Source organism: Cyprinus carpio, chromosome B20, assembly GCF_018340385.1.
Source record: "Cyprinus carpio isolate SPL01 chromosome B20, ASM1834038v1, whole genome shotgun sequence".
NCBI lineage: Eukaryota > Metazoa > Chordata > Actinopteri > Cypriniformes > Cyprinidae > Cyprinus > Cyprinus carpio.
The window spans coordinates 1,539,929-1,563,659 of record NC_056616.1 but is presented as its reverse complement, the minus strand read 5'-3'; the positions used below and the strand labels follow the sequence as shown (position 1 = coordinate 1,563,659).

Here is a 23,731-nt window from a genome sequence, read left to right as displayed (position 1 = left end):
TGACAGATGCTTGAATGGAAAAGCCACTAATTGGATGCTGTCGGGATTATGTCTGAGCATCAGATAATCAGATTATTCCAGAAACAGATCTCGCTTTTTTAACTCATTCACCGTAATCTGTCACACAATGTCATGCCTCTACACCAAGACTTCACCTTAGTAGTCTTAGTACCGCTTATCAATACCTACTTTCTCTCGCGTTCTGATTTTTACATGTACAGTTTTGTCTTCTGTCAGACACCAAAAATCCGTTTTCATTTCCAGTTTCCATTTGCATATTTAGGTCTCAGTACTTGGCACCAAGGTCAGGGACCATAATGGTGTTTCCTGGTTTTGACGGATACATCCACGAAAAAGGACTTAGCACCTGAAGGCTTGTACTGTCTTAATACAGCATGGGGTTAGATGTAAGACTTGAAGTCAACATGTCTTTGAAATGTGGGCATCTCTTCACACTCCTCTTCTTCATTGTGTCTGTCGCAGGAATTCAAGGTAACAAAGTTAACGTTTATCACAGCATGTAGATGAGGATGGTCACTTTGGTTTAAATTTGTAAATGGCTCATTTCTACAGTGTAGTGTTACAGTTAAGAATAAGGACACTCTTACGGGCATATATTGTGACAAGTATTGTAACCTATCAAAGAAATATAATATTAGTGGACACAGCAATATATTTTTTAGTTTGTTATTTTTGTAATATTTTGTGTATAAGTATTGTGAAATGCAAAAAAAAAAAAAAAGAGAGAGAGAGAAAAGGCAGAATTTGTATTGGTAGCACCATACAGTTCCAGAAATATTTTCAGAATGTACATTTGCTTGCTTTTTTCATTCAACATTTAATGACCTTCCAGCAGGAGTGAAGAAACAGATCTTAGCATTGCATAATATTCTGTTCTTGGCAAAAGACCAGAAGGGGTTTGAGAGCTGTGAAATATCAACCTCCTTTTAGAAGAAATATGGCAAATTACAACATAAGGTACTAACCTTTCATTTTTGACTAATTCATATTATGTTGTTGTTCTCACAGACCGAAGCAGGCTAAATCCATCAGAGACCCTTCACACTATCAGCTTAACAAACCTGCCAAAACCACCAAAGCAGAATTCAGGGATCAGGACTATATTTGAAATGGAAAAGCATCGGATCAAGAGGTCAGACTTCTTCCACTCAGAGGTGAAAGTATGTCCACAGGAGACAATGAGGGAAGTCATAGCAAGTCACCAAGCATACTACACACTGAGAGGTAACTCATGGCTGTAAAACATGTAAAAGGAACGTTAGAAAGTTTAACCATCCAAATGCATCAATGCTTCTGTTTAGTGCAGTGGCTCTCAACCCAATTCCTAGAAGCTGCCCTTGAATCTCTGTATATTTTGTATGCTTTCTTAATCAAACAAACCCGATTCAGGTTATCAGCTCATTAGTAAAGACTCCAAGACTTCAAATGGGGGTGTCAGATAAAGGAGACTACCGATTTATGAATTTAAATTCAAATTTAGGTCAGTTAATTAAATCATGCTTTCAGAATAAACATGAAAAAAATGTTTTAATATTATTAAATATAAAATATTTGCCTGTAGCATGTGCTAGTAGTAGTAATGCTAAACTTGTCTTTAATGGTGTTTTTCACTTACATTAGATATTGCATAATTGTTGAGCTTTGATTTGTAAATACATTTGCCATTAACAAAGAACAAACAAAAGTGTTGTTGCCAGTTCCCCTTTTCAGTGAAAGTGAGAAGAAAAATATTTAGGTTATGTGCTCCAAAAACTGGACATACCTGTATTAAACGGACAGTAATTTGAAGTGACAATTTGGGAGCAGGTAGCATAGACCTATACAGACTGAAAACTTGCAAGACAAATTATTTCACATTAAAAGTAACCACAATAAAATACATGCCTTCCATATAGTATAAAAAACAGTAAATAAAACAAGTGGTATGTTCAAATTTGCAGTAGAACTATGCTCGAATTACATAAAAATATTCACTTACATGCTCTTTTCAAGTGTAGGTGCCAGAGAGAGAGACAAAGAGAGAGAGAAAAAAAACTTTCAAAAATTAAGTGTTGAACCCTGTCAAATGCTTCTGTAACGTGGGAGTCATGACACCAGAGTTGTGGATCCAAATGCTAGCTTTATTAAAAAGAGTGTGGTCAGACACACAGGGTTAATCACCAGCAAACAATAACATCCAAGAATAATCCAAGAGAGTAATCCAACAAACAGGCGCAAGGTCAGGGCAGGCAGCAAACAATCAAAACACGGAAACAGTCCAAGATCAAAAACACATAGGCAAGGCAAGTTGGACCTCATGGGCACTCCAGCTGGTGCTCGTGACAGCTTTATTATTAATAAATAAGTAAGTCATGAAATAGATCCATCTATGAGAAGTGTATGTACATTTAGAGAAATATGCCAAGGCAGTTGAAGGCAGAAAAGCAGAAAATGTAATCTACAGAGAATAAACGGGTATAGTTAATCAAAATAAGAGAAGTAATTGTTTATGAAATATGAATTAATTAATGAAATACCGCTGTTGTGTGACTTAAATTTTATTTCATTGTAATTTAGAAAAATACAGAAAAATATATTTTACTACAAGCAGATCCAGAAAGACTTTAATGTATGCTGTGAATTTTCTAATCTGAACACTTATTTGTTGACCTTGTCAGTTTGCCAGGAGGCTGTATGGGAGGCTTTCCGGATCTTTCTGGACAGAATTCCCAGCAGCTCAGAGTACCAGAAATGGGTCCACAAATGCCAGCACGACTCTATGTGCATCTCAGATCTCGCCATGAACTTCAGCAATTCACAGGAACACATAGACATGGTCTACAGGGTAAACTAATGAAAAATTCACACAAAACTGTACATTCGAAAGATGTCATAATGTCACTTTTTTGTGTAAATGCAGTGTAAATGTGTTTTGTTTGTATAAATTATGTTAAATCAAATGTCTGATTTATGTAAATGTTGCTATTTTTAGGTTACCTTTTTTTTCAGTGTATCTAAGTCTATGGGTGATTGTAAAATAAGAGTCAGATGGCCAAAAATGAGAGGAATAGTTCACCCCCAAAATGAAAATTTGCTGAAAATGTACTCACCCTCAAGACATCCAAGATGTAAAGGAGTTTGTTTTCATCATTGGAACTAATTTGGAGAAATGTAAAAAAAAAAAAAAAAAAAAAATGCTTGCCCACCAATGGATCTCAGAATGAGAACAGCTGATAAAACATCACAATAATCCACAAGTAATCTATACGACCATCAATTACATGTTTACATGTTTGAATGCAACAAATCCATCATTAATGCATTCTGGCCAAATATGGGTCCAAAATTCCACCAGAGAAGGAGTCCATCCCCTGTTGTTTCTTACATTAAAATCCACCAACTAATTTATTAAGAACTGTTTTGGATTGTTTTCACATGTAAACAGTACTTGATCTGTGCAGATTTATCTCCTGATTCAGACGAGACAACATTTTCACAGGAGAAAGCAATATTATTGATGGAGTGCTCATATTTTAGCTGGAGGCAACAGTTTGAAGTTAAAAACATCTTGATGGATTTGTTAATTGAAAACACACATCTTTTCACTTCTCAAAATGTTAACTGATGGAGTGGAGTGGATCACTTGTGGATTATTGTGATGTTTTTATCAGGTGTTTGGACTCTCAGTCTGATGGCACCCATTCACTGCAGAGCATCCACTGCTGAGCAAGTGATTTCTCCAAATCTTTTGCTGTTGTATAAGCGCTTTAGAAATAAAGGTGACTTGACTTAAAGGTGACTGTTCTGATGAAGAATCTACATCTTGGATGGCCTGAGGTTGAGTACTTTTTTATTTTGGGCTGAACTATTCCTTTTAATTTTTAAGTTAAATTTGTTTTGTGATGTGTTTGCTTTTCCTTTACAGAGCGTGAATATAAAAAGTGAAAAATTAGAACGGTGAGACTGCACTTGGAATCATAACTATTATTTCATACTTTGGAAACATCTTCAAATCATCTATAACAAAAATGGTGAACCGTGATTATTTTAATATCATGATACATATTCATTTTTAATTCATAGAAATACGACTGAAGATCCAACAACTGATGGAATACCAAGAACGGAAGGTATAGTTGAATTGTTTTTGGTATTCAGTAAGATGTTATCATCATTTTGGTAAGTTCAACTAAGTTCAATCTCTGTTGTTCAGGGTCAGAGGAAGTCCTGGCTGAAGCAACAGTAGAAGAATTTGTTCCCGCAGATCTATCTAGTACCATCAGTACTACGACAGACACCTCTACTGCCTCACAGGTCTGGAGCACAATTTACATAACATACTACATGTACTTTAAAAACGGGCAGTAGTGGTTGATAGAAATTAATTTTTAAAATATAGTGACAACTTATTGTTAACAGTATATGCAGCCTTTGCTCTGCTTTCATTTTAGGCCATGACCACCAGGTCAATAAGCCTTGGCTTAAGACAGTATGAATTTGCAATATAAATTGTGCAGGATTCATCTCATAGCTATAATAGGTGTATTAGGTGTAACATAAGCAATGCCACACATCTGAGGCCACGAGATAGAGGGAAGTTGGCGAGGGAAGGCAATAAAAAACTGAACTGGAATACAGCCCTTGTATGTTGGAGCAATTTGGCACTAAACTCTACAGGATCGTAGCGATTGTATCATGGAACTAGTGGAAATAGTGTAGACACAAGGGGCTCTTCTCCTGTGGTGGATTGAGCCCTCTTTGACCCTTCACACCTAATTGTGGTGATAAATGTAATCAGTTTCTCACATGTGGAATATAAATTTCTGTAATGACGTCACACAGATAGAGTACTAACTTTTGAGGACTACTTTGCTATTGCTTTCTTTTGTTTTGCTTTATTTCCAGATGATTGATTTAATCTCAGATTCCCTCTAATTGGAGCAAATGGGCACACAAAGCAGCTTTTTTATTCTTTTAACAAATTACAAATGCTGTTAGCTGGTTTATTTTGCTCAAGAACATAAACTATTTAAGTCTAGATATCAGACTTACCACAGGGCAGGAACTGTAAAGTTTGTGTTATACTTTCCGCATGAGCAATTCGGACACATACACAGACAGCGCGAACACGGACTACTTGTATTTATACTAACGAAAGCGTACGCTGACTGTCTGCTCCACAACAAACATGTGAACAAACAATTGGCCAGAATTATTACACATCTTGCTGTCTTTATATTGTTTTATTGACGGATTGTACAGGTTCGAGTAGCAATGGGCTTCTTCACACAGCCTGCGCATGTGCAATTGGTGCTTTTAAAGCCTACTACCCACAAAAAAATGCGGATGTCCACTCAGAGCCTCCACGCACACTTTCCGATGACGATTTTTACGTCACACATACCATAGTGGACACTAGCGAACTCGCAGACATGGAAAGTATAACACAGGCCCACAAGTCCAACCCCACCTTTGCAATATTGCCTGCGAATGTGCAATGGAATTATGATTTTGGAAAACACTGAATCGCATAACTATGTTGGTAACAATAGAACTTGCAATCATAATGTCACCATAGGCTAACAATGCTTTTGTAACAACACTTAGCCTAACCATGCATTTTAGGTTGTCATTGTAAATGAAAGCATAGCTAACTGAAGCGGAGGATGGCGTAAAGAAATGGATGTTCTGAACAGTTTGTAGGTGTTTAGTGGAGGCAAGGGATGAATTTTTATTGTAGCACTTGCATGAATCCTTTATTTAAAATGTTTAAAATAAAATATTTAACCCAGAAAGTTGTTTCAACTGTTTGGGGAATTCTGCATGTTTTTTGCACTAATTATTAAATAGCTCTTGTAATACATTTGTAGGAGTTGGATCTTCACAATGTAGTTCCTGAGCAGCCAGTACATCAGGTCATAGAGTTCAGCATTATAATGATGGACTATGGGTACCAGGAGATACTGAGTGACACTGATTCACCTCAGTACCATGACCTGTCAAGGAATCTTCAGGATCAGGTGTGTGAAAATGACCAAACAATGATCCAGAGTAATTTGTCCAAGCAAGCCTTAAAATCACTGGAGAAATGATAACTGAAAGAGTAAATTAACATGATTACAAGGCTGATAAAGAGTCAAAATAGTGTCTATTTCCTTATAGCCACCCACAACACAAAACAATGACTCTCCTTATCCATTCTTATGCAAAGCATGCTGGGAACTAGATTAAAAAATCAATTAACTGAGTTTATACAATATTAACCTCATGTAATAAACTTTAACATAATGTTTGCAACCTAAAATGTTTAGTTAAATCAATAAATTAGAATAGAACTTCCAACCAAGCATGTATTTAATTTTTTTTCTTTATTTTATTAGAGTGCAGGAGGCTCAGATTATTCAACAGTGTTGTAGAAAACTTCTTCTGTTCTGTGAAAACTGTTCTGTGAATCTGTTGGTGACTGTTGTATTCTGTCTTGACAAAGATTGTGCAGTTCTGGTTAATACATTTGCCTATATACCCATATATGATGGCCAACATTAGATATTAAAGTGCATACTTGTTTGTTTTTTGCAGATGCAACATGCTTTTAATGACCTACCTGGATTTATGGATGTCCGAGTGTTAAGTATTAGGTAGGCATACTTTTGTAATATGACTTTAATTATAACAGCAGTGACCAACTGATCACCTGAGCTCTGAATTACTGCTGTGAAAATAGGGATTTACATTCACACTGAAATATAAGCCTATCTGTATTTGTATCCTGTTTCCGTTAACTTTCATATTTCACTAGTGAGCTGTTTGTGCATGTCTGATTACTTGTCACATTTGATTATTTTCTGTTTTCTTTCATACATGCATGAGGCAGAAGCACCTAATGGGTAAAAGTTGCATAATGTGTTTATGTGTGTTGTATAATGTGTGTAGTCTTTGTGTACATCAGCTTTCATTTCTATTGCTTCGATTAAACATCTGCTACATGAATAAATATAAATCCACATCGCTTTTATTTATCCAGAGCTGGAGGACTATCTGCAGTTTACTCAGCTGTATTTGAGACTACCATACCTTCCATTGCTGATGAAAATCTGCACATTGGCACGGCTGTTTCATCTACAGGACCAAGTCTAAAGGATATGATAGTTAAAGCACTGAGCAAAAAAGCATCTCTTCTTGATCTTAATTCACTGACCTTTGAGACAGGTAAATGTATATATTTATAAATATGTATTTCCATTTACAATTTATTAAAAAAAAATCTTGTTTGATTATCTTGTATAAGTTCATCACGTAGTATTTATAAGTTGTGTACACATTTTCTCGCATCAGGCAAAGACCAGTCTTCAACGAGATTGCCTGTGACTGAGGTTTCTGAAGACATAACTGAGGTGACTAATGTCATATAATTAAGCAATTAGGAACAAGAGATCATTCTATATTGTCAATATAGCCATGGCTAAAGGGGCACAGTTCACAGAGAAATGCCTGTGATGCCTTCCATACACACACAAAGCACAGATTTATTGCTTTAAAAATTTCTTCCAAATTAAAATAAACACATACATATATATATATAAGGACACAACTCTTAATGAAGATATTAAAGTGTCATCCACTAGAAGATATATTTGTATACAATATACATGTAAACTAAAGGGTAATAGTAATATATACCGTAGCTGCTAGTGTATCCAGGACCAGAACTATATGTTTTAAGTCTTTTGTTCTCTGTGTTACTTATTTTTTGTTTATGAAACAGAGATAGGGTTAACATAACATCTTTGAATGTAGTAAAATAATTATACACCTGTTGACTTGCAGTCCTTTGATCAAGATTCATATGGGGACCTCAATTTTCCAACAAAAGGACCAAAGATTGAAGTTCATATTTCATCAGATGATGAAGAGACCATTGTAGACCCAACTTTGGATGCAGACAGCACTACGACAACAACTAAATCAGAATCAGAAACAGTTGAGCCTGAGAGTGACGCAGTCATTATACACCAGCTTAAAACTATTCAAGGGGAAACTGGTGAACTCAAAACAGAGATTTTTCAAGTTCCACCAGTAGAAGCTCCTAGTGAGGATGACAGTAAACCAGTTGTTATTGCTGAAAAAGACAACAATTTGGCTCCAACAACTTCAGTTGCTGCCTCAGCAGTACCCCCGAGTGAAGAACAGCCTAGGACTACAGAGAAACCTACACCAGATAGTGACTTTAGTCTAAACACGATACCAGAAGATGACATCATATTTTACCCGGTAACCACCGCCCACATTTTGTTCACCACTGCAACAACTGTTAGTCCTAGGTCTGAACAACCTAAGTTGGCCGTCACAACTGACTTTAGCATCACCCTGCAACCCTCAACTGAACCAATTGATCCAATAACTGAAGTGACAGATTCTAATGAAATTCCAGAGGCGCCTCAACCAGTGGACACTGGAACGGTAGTAAAGGAAGAAGAGACCAAAGTGGTAATGCCTGAACCAGATGTAGAGACCAAGTCTGAGGTTGATTTACCCAATGTAAAGGTTGTGAGAACAGAAACTGTAGAAGTATCTGGACCTGAGAAAGATACCAATATAACTGGAGATGCTGTTGTTTTAGAAGATCAGGTATTACGACCTGAAGAAGTGACTGTAGTAACAGAAATGTATGCTGAGTATGGAACATTAGAGCCTGTGGGAACAGTTGTGCTACCAGAACCAGTGGATGAGATTGGAAAATCAACTAACCAGGATGAAGTAACAGAACCCGAGGAAAAAGTTTTAGAGCCAGATCCAGAGGTCATTATAGAATCAAAGGAAGATGTTGAGGAGCATATAACTGATGAGGAGATTAAAGTGAAACAAGGAGATGATGTTCAGGCAACCAGGAGGCCAGAAACTGAGACAGGACAACCTAAGAAGGAAATTCATTTAACAGAAAAGGGTGAGGTGGTGAAACCTGAAAGAGAAGCTGATGATTCAGAACCTGCTGAAGTTGTGGAACATGAAGGCAGCATAAAAACTGAACAGTCTGCTGTGGAGATTGTGAGTGAGGTCCCCAAAACCACTGAAGGTTCAGTCGTTAGTCCTAGGTCTGAACAACCTAAGTTGGGTGTCACAACTGACTTTAGCATCACCCTGCAACCTTCAACTGAACCAGTTGATCATATAGCTGAAGTGACAGATTCTAATGAAATTTCAGAGGTGCCTCAACCAGTGGGCACTGGAACGGTAGTAAAGCAAGAAGAGACCAAAGTGCTGATGCCTGAACCAGATGTAGAGACCAAGTCTGAGGTTGATTTACCCAGTGTAAAGGTTGTGACAACAGAAACTGTAGAAGTATCTGGACCTGAGAAAGATACCAATGTAACTGGAGATGTTTTCATTTTAGAAGATCAGGTATTACGACCTGAAGAAGTGACTGTAGTAACAGAAATGTATGCTGAGTATGGAACATTAGAGCCTGTTGGAACAGTAGTGCTACCAGAACCAGTGGATGAGATTGGAAAATCAACTAAGCAGGATGAAGTAGCAGAACCCGAGGAAAAAGTTTTAGAGCCAGATCCAGAGGTCATTATAGAAACAAAAGAATATGTTGAGGAGCATAAAACTAATGAGGAGATTAAAGTGAAACAAGGGGATGATGTTCAGGCAACCAGGAGGCCAGAAACTGAGACAGGACAACCTAAGGAGGAAATTCATTTAACAGAAAAGGGTGAGGTGGTGAAACCTGAAAGAGAAGCTGATGATTCAGAACCTGCTGAAGTTACGGAACATGAAGGCAGCATCAAAACTGAACAGCCTGCTGTGGAGATTGTGAGTGAAGTCCCCAAAACCACTGAAGGTTCAGTCGTTAGTCCTAGGTCTGAACAACCAAAGTTGGGTGTCACAACTGACTTTAGCATCACCCTGCAACCTTCAACTGAAACAATTGATCCAATAGCTGAAGTGACAGATTCTAATGAAATTCCAGAGGTGCCTCAACCAGTGGACAATGGAACAGTAGTAAAGCAAGAAGAGACCAAAGTGGTGATGCCTGAACCAGATGTAGAGACCAAGTCTGAGGTTGATTTACCCAGTGTAAAGGTTGTGACAACAGAAACTGTAGAAGTATCTGGACCTGAGAAAGATACCAATGTAACTGGAGATGCTGTCGTTTTAGAAGATCAGGTATTACGACCTGAAGAAGTGACAGTAGTAACAGAAATGTATGCCGAGTATGGAACATTAGAGCCTGTGGGAACAGTTGTGCTACCAGAACCAGTGGATGAGATTGGAAAATCAACTAACCAGGATGAAGTAGCAGAACCCAAGGAAAAAGTTTTAGAGCCAGATCCAGCAGTCATTATAGAATCAAAAGAAGATGTTGAGGAGACTAAAGTGAAACAAGTAGATGACGTTCAGGCAACAAGGAGGCCAGAAACTGAGACAGGACAAGCTAAGGAGGAACTTCATTTAACAGAAAAGGGTGAGGTGGTGAAAACTGAAAGAGAAGCTGATGAATCAGAACCTGCTGAAGTTGTAGAATATGAAGGCAGCATCACAACTGAACAACCTACTTTGGAGATCGCAAGTGAGGTCCCCAAAACCACTGCTGGTTCAACCAAACCTCCTGCAGAGATGATTAAGATTAAACCACCTGAGATTTCTGTCACAGAAACTTACCTTGTTGAGAATATTGACTATTACCAACCCAAAGAAGGTGCTAATTTGCCTTTTGTGCCAGTTGACAGTGTTCAACCAGGCACAGACATTGGTAAACCTGAACATTCGGAAGACTTTGGGGTGGAGGATCAACTCTCCAAACCTGAGGTTACTGAGGGAGTTCTTGAGATACCAGATCTGGTTGCAGAGGAAAAAACTCTAAGACCAGAAAAGTCTGATGTTCTCACTACTGTATCAAGTGCCTCAGAATCTCCACCTGAAATGATCACAGAATCAGCTTCAAAGAAAGATAAGGACTTAGCATCTGTTGTTGGGGATACTAAGGAACCACAGCTCGAAGAGATAGGTGAGACATCTACGTTATGTTTCTCAATAAAAACATTTTAGAATTAACATTGAAAATGTTCACAAAATGAGTTTTAGCAGTCATCTGAAACACTGAACTATTTTGCACTTCAAATATAATTTATAACCCATCTTTAATGATTTCCCAGAGGAAGAGACTGCATCACAACCCACAGAGACACTCACATCTGATCTACCCTTGACAGCTTCACCTGCAGACCTTGAACTTTTTGAAGTAGCGCTAACAGATTTACCGGTCGTTACGCCAACCCCTTTGGAAAAGGATTATGATTCACCAACTGAAAAAGTACAATCAACTGTTGCCCAGGAGTTACCATCTGTTGTTGGAGATACTGAGGAGCCAAAGCTCACAGATTTGGGTAAGAGATCCATGCCACGTGTGTTTCTCAATAAAAATGTTTGGTCAAAAGAGATGGTCAAAAATATTTTGAAAATTGTTTTGAAGATTGTTTGGATTATATAGTTTTTTTTGCTATCTGTATGACAATTATATAGTTCCCAATCACAGATCTGAGTACAGAATTTGATACTGGAGTTGAGGCAGGATAAAAGTAAAAAGAAAACAAGATACCCGAGTGCAGAAATTAAAGCAATTGTACCTCATCTACTGGGGAAAAGAGAAATTAAGATTATTACTGAACAGTTACACTGATCCACAAAATTAACTATTTCAGTGTGCAACTATTTCACCATTTAAAATGTAATTTACAACATGTCATTAATGATTTCCCAGAGAAAGACACTCCGACAGAAGATCTCCTTGTAGAACAAGAAAAGGGGACTGCATCACAACCCATGGAGACACACACAACTGATCTACATTTGGCAACTTCACCTGCAGACCTTGAACTTTTTGAAGTAGTGCTAACAGATGTATCAGTCATTACGCCAATACCTTTAGAAAAGGATTATGATTCACCAACTGAAAAAATACAGTCAACTGTTGCCCAGGATGTTGATTTTACGAAAACAGAAAATGACAAAGTGCTGAATGTGGAAACTCAGGAAGTTGTTCTAACAGATGTATCAGTCATTACTCCAATATTTCTGGAAAAGGATTATGATTCACAGACCGAAAAAGTACAACCAACTGTTGCCCAGGTTGTTATATTTGAGTCAGAAAACGACCAAGTGCTGGATGTGGAAACTGAAGACCCATTTATTCATTTAAAAGAGTTAGACCAAATAGATGTAGTAAGTACTGAGACCATTGATCTCTTGAGTTATGACAATGGATATTCTTTCCCAAATGAAGGATATCCCTTGGAGACAACAAGAGCCCCATCACTAAAGTATTTCACAACTCCTTCAATGACCACAGCTAACAAAGGCAAAGAACTAGTTGTGTTTTTCAGTTTGCGTGTCACGAACATGCTGTTCTCTGAAGATCTTTTCGATAAGAGCTCTGCAGAATACCAATCGTTGGAAAACAAATTTGTTGAACTGGTGAGTGCAGCTATTTCAATTTCTGTTGGCTGGCTTATCAACATCCTCATTAGTAGTGGGATATTACAGTAAGAAAACAACTCTTTATTTTCTTCATTCGTTAAAGCAGTTTCTTATAGTGATGAGTGAATGGGTGAACATCAGCATGTTGCTTCATCTTAATGCTTTTCACTGCATACTATAGCCTACACAATCGTTAAAAATGAGACAGTATACTGCTTACACTCTGCAGTATGATGATATTTGTGCTTAGATTCCTTCTGCTAACTCCTGCAATTGTCCAGTGGATTTTGAATGGTGAACATACATAAACTATGCTTTTGTCTCCTCTGTGCACAGCTACTCCCATATCTACAGTCTAACCTAACAGGCTTTAAGAAGTTAGAGATCCTAAACTTCAGAAACGGAAGTGTGGTGGTCAATAGCAAGGCAAAATTTGCCAAGTCTGTGCCGTACAACATTACTCAGGCTGTCCAGCATGTCTTGGAGGAGTTTTGTAATGCTGCAGCCCAGCATTTGGATATAGAGGTTGACAGCCATTCCCTAGACATAGAACCAGGTAAGAGTCTTGGGCTTTGCAAGGATCATACATTAGCTGGCTGGTTCATTTCAAAACTGCATCAGTCTGTCTGGACACAAACAGAATTTCTCACAGAAGGTCAAGAATTGCTACAATTGAGATGAATGCGATTTCTTCTTTCCTTTTAGCTGATCAAGGTGACCCTTGCAAGTTTCTTGCCTGCAACGAGTTTTCCAATTGCGTGGTAAACCTCTGGACAAAGGAAGTACAATGTTTATGTGACCCTGGCTATGTGACGGTGGATGGACTGCCATGTCGGAGCCTTTGTGTGGTCCAGCCTGACTTCTGTCTCAATGGAGGAGAGTGTGAGATTGTACCAGGGCATGGTGCCGCTTGCAGGTACCTCAGAGAACAATCACATATGTGACCCTGAACCACTAAACCAGTCTTAAGTACCATGGGTGTATTTGTAGACATAGCCAACAATATATTGTATGGGTCAAAATTACAGATTTTTCTTTTATGCCAAAAATCATTAGGATATTAAGTAAAGACCATGTTCCATAAAGATATTTTGCAAATTTCCTACCGTAAATATATCAAAACTTAATTTTTTGATTAGTAATAAGCATTGCTAAGGACTTCATTTGGACGACTTTAATGACAATTTTCTCAATTTTTCCAGATTCTCAGATTCCAGATTTATAAATAGTTGTATCTCTGCCGAATATTTTCCTATCCTACCAAACCATACCAGTGGAAGTTAAAAAAAGAAAAAAAAGAAAAAAAGACTGGTTTTGTGTTCCAGGGTCACTTATAGCTATGAACAGGTATACATTGTTTTTTTTTTTTGTTTTTTTTTAATTTCTTTGTTCTTTAGAAACATGTAAACATAGGGATGTTGCTGTGTAGTTCTGATGGATCTCTTTAGGAATAATCCTCCACTGTGCATGTTCTAACTCTCTCTCTCGACCCTTTTAGATGTCGTGTAGGTAAATTCTGGCAATTTATCGGGGAGAGATGTGCAGAGCTGGTCTCCGTGACACTAGACCCCTTTCTTTCCCTAGTGTGCCTCGTGGGTGCGCTCACCATTCTTTATGCCATCATTTCTCTCTTGTTATCTATGTGCAGGAAATGTGTACGGACAAGAAAGACACTAACTCTAGTGTAAGCAGGTCTTTTTTTTTCAGTCAGATTTTCTGACATTTTTTGCATTCAAATAATTTGTTATCACAACAGAACATACAGTAAAATTTGTAATGATTTGTTGTGTTATCAATATATATATATATATATATATATATATATATATATATATATCTCTGAAATGCTGATTAGTCAAACATATACAAATGTAAGCAATTAATAAAATAATGCCATAATCTGTGCATACCAGTATTAATTTCTTAAAGCAACCCAGCTAACAGAATTTTGTTATAAGAACGTTCTCCAAATATTCAGTGTTTGATCTGGGAACATAAAAAATGTCTAGCTTTCTTGACATTAGAAGAACATTTTTAAAATGTATGATTTTCCTTAAATGTTCATTCAACTTAATTTTGATTTAAAATTCAACATTCTAGGAATGTTGATTTGTAACATTCCAAAAACATAAAAATATCCAGTTTCCTTAATGTTAGTAGAATGTTATTTAAAGGTTAGTATGATGTTCCTGAAACATTCTTTCAATCATTCAAACACCTGCTGTGAACAAGCACTGAAAGAAAGAGTAATAAGAACACAAACTACAACTTTATTCAGCCACAGCCTTACATGAACTGAAGATAAAAGACATTAAATCTCTCAAGATATGATTAAACAACTCCACAAACAGCATTACCAGCTTCAGTTATAACTAACCAGATTGACTTTGATTCTGTCAGACATCTACAGAAGTTCTTATTGAGAATTAATATAGGTTTAGATGTTGACCTCTTGTTGAAAATGTTTTGCTTAAAGTCACCATCAAGGAGTTTAGTTGGGCTCTTGACCCTTGACTTTTATTGAGATGCTTCTTTTGCAGTAACTGCAGGTGTTATCAGAAAACATTTCTGTGTTGATAAAGTAGCTTAACATGTCTGCTTTTTATAACAGGCAAATGATTACTTTAAAGTAGTTTAGACCAGGGGTTTTCAACCATTTAGGACATACACCCCCTGCCCCAAGTTTTTCTAATTTCATTTGTGGACCCCCATCCCGCCACCATATTCACACCGAATTACTTTATTAACATTAACATAAAAGAAAATATCCATTAAAGCTATTAAAGCAGCGAACAATTTTTCTTTTGCTCTTTTTGATTAACATTATTTACATAAGAAATGCACGGATCCGTTATACTGATGTAAATTTTATATTTTCTCTACTGTTTATGTTCACTTAAAACAACCGACTGTGCTTACAAGGATACTTGTCAAGCATTTTTTGAGCCAACTAAAGAAACACTGATCTCAATGATGGTGACCTCAAACTAAACATTTTCAATAAGACATCAACATCTAAACCTCTGTTAATTCTCAATAAGAACTTCTGTAGACGTGTGACATAAATAAAGTCAGTCTGGTTAGTAATAATTGAAGCTGGTAATGCTGTTTGTGGAGTTGTTTAATCAGATCTTGAGAGATTTAATGTCTTTTGTCTTCAGTTCATCTAAGGCTGTGTCTGAAGAAAGTTGTAGTTTCTGTTCTTATTTCTCTTTCTTTCAGTGCTTGTTCACAGCAGATGTTTGAATGATTGAAAGAATGTTTCAGGAACATCATACTAACCTTTAAATAACATCCTACTAACATTAAGGAAACTGGAAATTTTCATGTTATTGGAATGTTACAAATCAACGTTACTAGAATGTTGAATTTAAAAAAAAAAAAATTAAGTTAAAAGAACGTTTGAGCAACATTATAACTTGTTCCTCTATCGTCAAGAAAACTGGACATTTTTTTATGTTCCCAGAACCAACACTGAATATTTGAAGAATGTTCTTATAACAAAATTCTTTTAGCTGGGAATGTTCCAGGTCCAATACTCAAGTTTGTAAAATATAATTCTGTTATATGTAGACTTTGAAGGTAATGGTTTTGACATCCAATGTCATCATGTCTGTTTTTACAAACTAAGAAAATAAATGGTTTATTCCTGAAAAAACAAAAAACAAACAAACAAACAAAAAACATATGGATTATGTTCATTTCAAGATATGTATTTTATATAATTGTTCTTAGAATAAATAAATAAAATAAATAAAATAAATGTATGCATTTAGCAGACGCTTTTATCCAAAGTGACTTACAGTGCATTCAGGCTATCAATTTTTTACCTATCCTGTGTTCCCGGGGAATGGAACCCCCAACCTTGCGCTTGTTAACGCAATGCTCTACCACTTGAGCTACAGGAGCACATAACTATTATGAATAACTATTACACATAACTATTGTGAATAACTATTCACAGTGGATTACAGTGAATGTGGCACTATGATAACAGTTATTTACAAAATTGATTTGCATAAAATGTCTCAAATCTTTACTTGCTTCCCTGTCTATTCTTCTTGTCATTCTGTTCTAAACACATTTTATGAACACTTTTTACCTCTTTAGATATACGTGACCCTGGACAACAAAACATCAACAACAAAGGTTTCCATTGATGTATGGTTTATTAGGATAGGACAATATTTGGCTGAGATACAACTATTTGAAAATCTGTAATCTGAGGGTGCAAAAAAAAAAAAAAAAAATTCTAAATATTGAAAAAATTGCCATTAAGCTTGTCCGAAGTTAAGTCCTTAGCAATGCATATTACCAATCAAAAATTAAGCTTCAATATATTTACAATAGGAAATTTACAAAATATTTTCATGGAACATGATCTTTACTTAATATCCTAATGATTTTTGGCATAAAAGAAAAATCGATAATTTTGACCCATACAATGTATTTTTGGCCATTGCTACAAATATACCCCAGAGACTTAAGACTGGTTTAGTGGTCCAGGGTCACATATCTCATTCTTCATTTTAATTCTGTGTCTTTTATCTTTGGGATATTATCTTTTCTTTGCCTGAACAGTCAGATGTCCCCCATCCAGCCGCTCTGGAATAACAACTGAAGCCTCCACAAATAGAAATTATGATCAGATTATTCCAGAAAACTATAAATAAAAAGTAAAGCCCAGCATTAAGTCATTATTAATATGCATCTTCCTGATTAACAGTGATCTGATTATCTGATTAGGGCACAAGCTGCTCTCAAATACTCAAAACTGAAGAGTTAAGGCATTTAATTTGGGATTGCAAGGCAGCTCTGTATTGAAATTCCTATTACGGTTTCTTCTCCACAATTTTCTAAATTTATATAACTTTCCATTCAAAGCAATTTTTTTTTTTTTTAGGTGGGCATATTTTTGATCTTTATTCACTTTACTAATTATTTAATTTGAAAATCTCCTTTACATCTACCGTGGAAGTAAACTCATTTTTTGAATGTTTGGCTTCTACTTCTGCAGCACTGAAATTTAACACACTTTCTTGACAATTAGTACTGTAGACAATTAGACAAACTAGTATTGTAAAAATATGTAATGTCATTCATACATTTTTGTACATTTTATCCTGTAATTATACAAATTAATAGAAAATACGTTACCACTTTTGCCATAAAACAGGACTTTACTCAAGGAATCCCAATATGATACAATTTCCAGCATGTTCTAAAACAAAGCCTGTTTTGTACCTAAAAAAAATAAAAAAAACTTTACTAATATGCCTCTTTTACAGAAACTGTGATGCATCACACACTTGTGAATTTGTTCTTGGGATATGACTTTTTTTTTTTTTGCTTTCCCTTCAGGTGATATTGATGTCTTTCTTTGCCTTTTAAAAGCTAGGCTTTATACTGCTGTATGTGCTGTCCTGTTTTATAGAGGCAGAGACCAGACCACCATACCAGGCCTGACGAGTTAATCACAGAAGATTTACACATTATAATCACTGTCATGGAGGTAAGATCAGATTTCATATGATATCCACTATTGTTGTGGTTGTAAGAATAAATCTCTAACTATTAGACCAGTGGCCAATTGCTTTAAATGCTTAGCCTATTCACCAGACTGGACTTTTTGAGTCAACTACATAAATTGGTCTCATTTGAATTCAAAAAGTATGATTGATCACCCTTTGTCTTAATAATGACTAAGTGTACACAACTGGCCCCAGGTCTCACTTAATGTCATAATTGAGGTGAATTATAACTAAATTTTATCGAGTAAATTTGTCACTGGATTTTTTAGCTGGACTGTGCATTAGTGCAATTAATTAGATTATAAACAATATTAGATTACATAACTTTTGTAAGCAAAACCGTTTATACAGTCTTTCAGGTTTCAATTATAAATAAAATTCCAAAATCATCCATGCCGCTATTAGCTAAACATCCTATATCTATTGCACAACATCAGCACAAAAACTTGTTTCTCTTTTAACAGAGGTGGAACGTCACGTCATGCGGTCTTTCGATGGTGTTTATCCAGCCATTAAATAACGCTTGAAAAGACTTCCCATGAGCCCACAACTCCCGAAGGCTGTAGAATGAGTGGCCAAACATCCTGAACAGATGGAGAGCCAAGCTGAATGGTTATGTAACCTGTCGTCCTCATGAGAACATCAAGAAATGAGCTGGTTGAATGTTTTCACATTGCAGAAAGCATTATGGGTTTCCTCACAATGAGGAAATTATTCTTCTGTTTGGTCATAATGAATAAGTTTCACACTGTTCAGAAATTCTCATAGTTTGGAACACAGTTTTGTTTTGGTGTATAATAATTAATAGTTTCACATGCATAGCGAATACATTTTTTTTTTTTTGTCTTTTAGCATGGTTGTCTTGTGTAAAGAAGAACTTTGTTGGAAATATTCTTTGAATGCTATAGAGGAACAAATGTTAAAAAGAAAAAAACTAAAGTTATAAACAAAAAATTGCTACAAAATATGAACCAATTTTGTAAGATTTAGCACTATAACAATGCAAAATGTATTTAAGTATAGTTTATTATCTAGAGCTATGTTAGTGATGTTCCTGGGCTGCCCTGAATAATGGTAAATAGCATCACTTATTTGCATTTATTCTAAATACTTAGTAAATAACATTCATCAACATATTTCACAGTGACATTTAATAGTTGCTTGTACAATATTGATTATATATATCTATATTTTTTTTCATTGTTACTGTATGGTGAAATGTTATAGAAGGTAATCCCTGAAACGAGGCTCTCATAACTCTATATGTATTTTTGTACACCAACTGTGCTGGTTTAGATCTATAAAAAATCTCAACTGTGCTTGTTGGAAGAAAACAGACAACTTTATTTAGCTGGAGATCTCATGCCTACAGTACATCAGTACCTTGTTTCGTTTCATATAAATCTTGATTTTGTATATAGAAATACATCTAATTTGCATATTGCTCTTATACATATTTGGTCTGATATCACAATTACAACCCATGCCTAGTGTACCATATTTCATCATTTGCAAAACACACATCATCATACATTTACACAACATTAGGGACAATAACAATATCACAAGAAGACTAAATCGTATTATTAAAATCATTATTTTTTTATTAAACATATTTCATTCAAAGTCATAATTTAGTTGTCATTACTTACCAGAGTTATTGTATTTACTGGATTGTAGCTTTTGTAAATACTTTATGCAAGCAGTTAAACTCACAGTGAATAACAAAACTCAGAATAGTGTAAAGTGCTGAACAATATCAGTATTTACATCTGCAAGTCAAAGAGGATCTTTATTTCAACGTGAGATTGATTCAAACGTTAGGAAGAGACTGTTGAATTTCTCTCAAGGAACATTGCCAGTAAAGTATTTATGAATTACTGATGTTCATCATATATCACAGAAAAAATATTACAATAAGTAAATTATATTAAGAGGCAGTTTAGATGCAATTACACTGTCAAGAACAGCAATTAAAGATCAATGAGATGATTCGACACACCAGATATTAAAAAAAAAACCAGAACAAATGAGACAGCTACTAAAAAGAAGCACTTAAAAGAACAAAACAAAAATAATGTCAAAAAACTAAAAACTGAAAAGAATATTAAAAGACAAAAAAAAAAAAAAAAACTAAATGGAAGTCAGTGCTGGTTATGTAGGAGTTGGTAGATTCCCTTGTGGAACTAGAGCTGTTATGTGTGTGTGTGTGTTTATTTGAGCATGCTCTGCAGCATGGCAGTGGCGTACGTGGGTCGGGCCTGCCTGCTCTCTATGGCGTTTTTAAGGTACTGAATTCCTCCACAGCGTTCCCAGATCTCCTCAAACTGGCGTGGCAGAATCTCAGCACCACGTTTCCGAGTCAAACCGGTCTCCTCCAGACCCAGCTCACACATCTCCATATCATCCTTACCTATCAAAACAAAAACACACATCACACATTAGGAACTAATCTAGAAATGAAGCAATATACTGGATAATATTATCTATTTATACTTGCCAGTATTCAAACAGCTACAATGTAAAATGTCTTGGTTTTGTATGTAACCCTTGTTCCCTGAAGGAGGGAACGGAGACGTCACATCGGTATTGACCGATGAAATTGGGATCTTGCTTAGAGAGACCAATCTACTTCGAGTGTAACTAAACAAGCAAATGCACACTGGTTTGCAATGACTGCATCCAGTTGCCGCTGATCGCAGCGTGAGTATAATTAGGCAGCAGGTGCAACACATACTCAGATTTTCGCTGAGAAGTCGAACCGGTGATCCAGCCTTTCAGCGGTGGTACAGAAGCCGTGGTGACGGGACATGACGTCTCCATTCCCTCCTTTAGGGAACAAGCATTACATACGTAACCGAGACATTCCCTTTCACTCGGTCACTTTCGACATCATGTCAGTATTGACCAACAAAATTGGGATCCCTGGGGAAACACGGGCTCTGAGCTATACCGTAGAATTTACACATATGGGATCTGCTTAAGTCACTACATATGGAACCCAGCCCTCAACCAGGTTTCACGGATTCATAGAGTGAGGGCCTGGCACCGGAAGCTCCCCCACGTCTGGCTGCCGAGGGGATGGAGGAGCTCGACAGGGTCTACAGTACAGACACCCAGTGCTTTAGCCTGATGGACCTGCAGTAACGCCGTATCATGTAAGGCAGAGGCAGCTTGTCCACAGACTGCATAAGCATCACCAGACAGACCAGATGAGTACCTAAAGGCCAGGAAGGCCACGGTTTGCCCTGCCACACGTGTTCACTTACAATTGACTTGACAATTGTACATTTTACAATTGTCACGTGCATTTGCTTGTTTAGTTACACTCGAAAAAAAAAAAAAAAAAACTTGGACAAACTATGCAAAACAACTATGCATTCTTTTCCAAAGCGTCAAAAAAGCACCTGATGGAGTTTGAAATTCACATCAAACTGTTTCTGTTTCACACAAACGCCAGCACAGATGTGCATGTTCGGAGCGGTTTTAGCAAGCTGACACTAGCCAGGGCCTTTCAGTACTTCTACTCGTTTCAGGTGAGAACACAGGATGATACCTGCCCCACACAAAGGCTACAGAATCTACCGAACGTGTTGCGGGTTGCCCGGCCCACATCTCTACAAACATCTATCTGCCAGGCACCATGAGCAAGCGCCCAGGAGGATGCCACATTCCTAGTAGAGTGGGCTTGCAACCTGAATGGGCAGGGCCCATCCTGTGCCTGATAAGCCAGGGTGATGGCATCCACTATTAAGTGGGCCATCCTCTGCTTAGAGATGGATTTCCCCTTCTGCTGGCCTCCAAAACAGACAAAGAGCTGATCTGAGGCCGTGAAACTTTGTGTTCGGTCCACGTTCCATCTCAAGGCTCGAATGGAACAGAGCAAAACTTGGCCTGGGTCTGCCTCCTTTGGGGGCAGGGCTTGCAAGTTAACCACCTGATCCCTGAAGGGAGTAGTAGAAGTAGGAACCTTGGGCCTCAGAGTTACCTGGGAGTCAGCCAGCCCAAACTCTAGGCATGAGTCGTCGACTGAAAATGCATGCCTTACCCTCTTGATGGAGGCCAATGCAAGCAGGAACAGAGTTTTTATTGACAGAAACGTCAGCTCGACTGAGCGCGAAGGCTCAAATGGTCCCTGTTGTAGTACTCTGAGCACAAGTTACAGGTCCCAAGAGGGCGGGGAAGATTCAACCTTCTCGCCCCCTGAGGAACCTGATGACCAGGTCATGCTTCCTTACTGACTTCCCTTCCATGGGGTCATGGTTAGCAGCAATCACAGCAACATAGACATTAAGGGTGAAGGGAGACAGTCCTTGCTGCAGAAAGGAAAGTACGACTCGTGCATCTCCCGGGGTCTTTTCAGAACACCACTCGAACAGGTTCCAATACAAGGCGTAAGCCTTGTCTCATAGCCGGTGCTCGTGCCAAAGTGATGTTGTCTACTACCTCTTGGCGTACCAGAGGTCTGGACGAGGGTCCCACAGGGTGCCCCATCTCTGAGTCTCTGTAGATCCTTCCTCAGAGGAATTCGCCAGGGAGGGGCTGTCACGAGGAGTATTAATTCTGCGAACCAGGTCTGATTGGGCCAGCCACAAGGAAGACCTGCTCCTCGTCCTCCCTGATCTTGCACAGCGTCTGTGCAAGAAGGCTCACTGGGGGAAATGCATACTTGCAGAGGCCCCACGGCCAGCTGTCCATGTCGAGTGTACTCTAGGTCAGCTGTGTGCCAGTGCGTCCATGTCGAGTGTTCCCTAGGTCAGTAAGTAAAACATCTGGCAGTGAGTGGTCTCTGGAGAGGCAAACAGCTGGACCATCTGGGGATGGAGTCTCCATCCCCCCCTCCCCCCCACCCCCCCGCTCACGCTTGCAGTGTAAAACAGGCATTAGGATCTTTCTGTAATACGCCCCCTGGATTTTTAGGGAAAAAAAGATTATTTAGCGTGCTGAAGCACACAGAGGAGATGGCTGCCTGTAACACAAACAGGGGGTAGTGCAGCCTGATGTGTGCTACACTCAACATGGGAAACCACCACTGCTGAAGCACCACATCGCCAGCACCAAGAAGCTCCAAAGAATCCACTGAACTCATTCAGTCTTCTATGTAGAGTAGTCAGGAGCAGAACGATGTGATTGCTCGGCTCCGAAGCGAAAAGCTGAGTATGCGTTGCACCTGCTGCCTAATTATACTCGCGCTACAGGCAGTGACAACTGGATGCAATCAACACATGCCTCGGCACAGGCTCGTTTAGTTACACTTAGGCCATGTCCACAGTACACAGGTATTTTTATAAACTGAGTTTTTCCTTCTTCCGTTTTAAAAAAAATCTATGTCCACATGAAAACGCAAAGGCTAACTCCGACGTCACAAGCCAAAAACGCTGGTTTCGTTGTCTACACAACAAGACTGCAACCGGAGTTTCTGAAAACCTTCACCCTGGCAGGCTTTTTCAAAAATGTTCAGTTTCAGTTACCTGGTACCACGTTTGCATATGGAGGAATGGCCAAACCACGTAGAAATAGCTGTGGTTTTAAAAATAACTGCGTTCATGTGGACAGGGCCTTAAAGTAGATTGGAATCTCGCTTAGAGAGACCAATTTCTTCAGTAAATACCAATGAGATGTAGAGTGACCCAATGAAAGGGAACACTAAAGTTCTATGTGCTTCTAATGAAATCTAGATTCTAATGATTATAGTGAACAAAATATAAAATGTGAAAAAG

At 37.7% G+C, this 23,731-nt stretch overlaps 1 protein-coding gene and 1 pseudogene across 2 annotated transcripts; one reads left to right on the top strand and one right to left on the bottom strand.

Moving 5' to 3' along the window:
- The first annotated feature begins 130 nt into the window (after positions 1-130).
- On the top strand, positions 131-19,348 carry LOC109051540 (titin-like). 2 transcript variants are annotated; one of them, XM_042747317.1, is made up of 19 exons: positions 131-492; positions 1,030-1,245; positions 2,679-2,845; positions 3,926-3,957; positions 4,084-4,130; positions 4,214-4,314; positions 5,871-6,020; positions 6,580-6,638; positions 6,867-6,887; positions 7,025-7,209; positions 7,336-7,394; positions 7,828-11,011; positions 11,160-11,390; positions 11,765-12,477; positions 12,817-13,036; positions 13,186-13,396; positions 13,979-14,164; positions 17,915-17,992; positions 18,476-19,348. In XM_042747317.1, exons 1-18 carry the CDS (start codon positions 396-398, stop codon positions 17,952-17,954), a joined length of 5,919 nt encoding a protein of 1,972 aa, XP_042603251.1. In that variant the 5' UTR covers positions 131-395; the 3' UTR covers positions 17,955-17,992; positions 18,476-19,348. The 2 variants fall into 2 exon arrangements, with proteins under 2 accessions (XP_042603251.1, XP_042603252.1); XM_042747318.1 differs by lacking the exon at positions 13,979-14,164.
- Positions 19,349-19,592: 244 nt separating this feature from the next.
- Positions 19,593-23,731, bottom strand: part of LOC109051513 — a 68,110-nt pseudogene continuing 63,971 nt past the window's right edge.

What these genes read in the sequence shown, in the direction of transcription:
- LOC109051540 (XM_042747317.1), top strand. Translation starts at nt 396, where the DNA reads ATGGGGTTAGATGTAAGACTTGAAGTCAACATGTCTTTGAAATGTGGG. An exon ending in GCCAAAGCTCACAGATTTGG is followed by an intron (nt 11,391 to 11,764) that starts GTAAGAGATCCA and finishes ATGATTTCCCAG; the next exon opens with AGAAAGACACTCCGACAGAA. An exon ending in AAAACAAATTTGTTGAACTG is followed by an intron (nt 12,478 to 12,816) that starts GTGAGTGCAGCT and finishes CTCTGTGCACAG; the next exon opens with CTACTCCCATATCTACAGTC.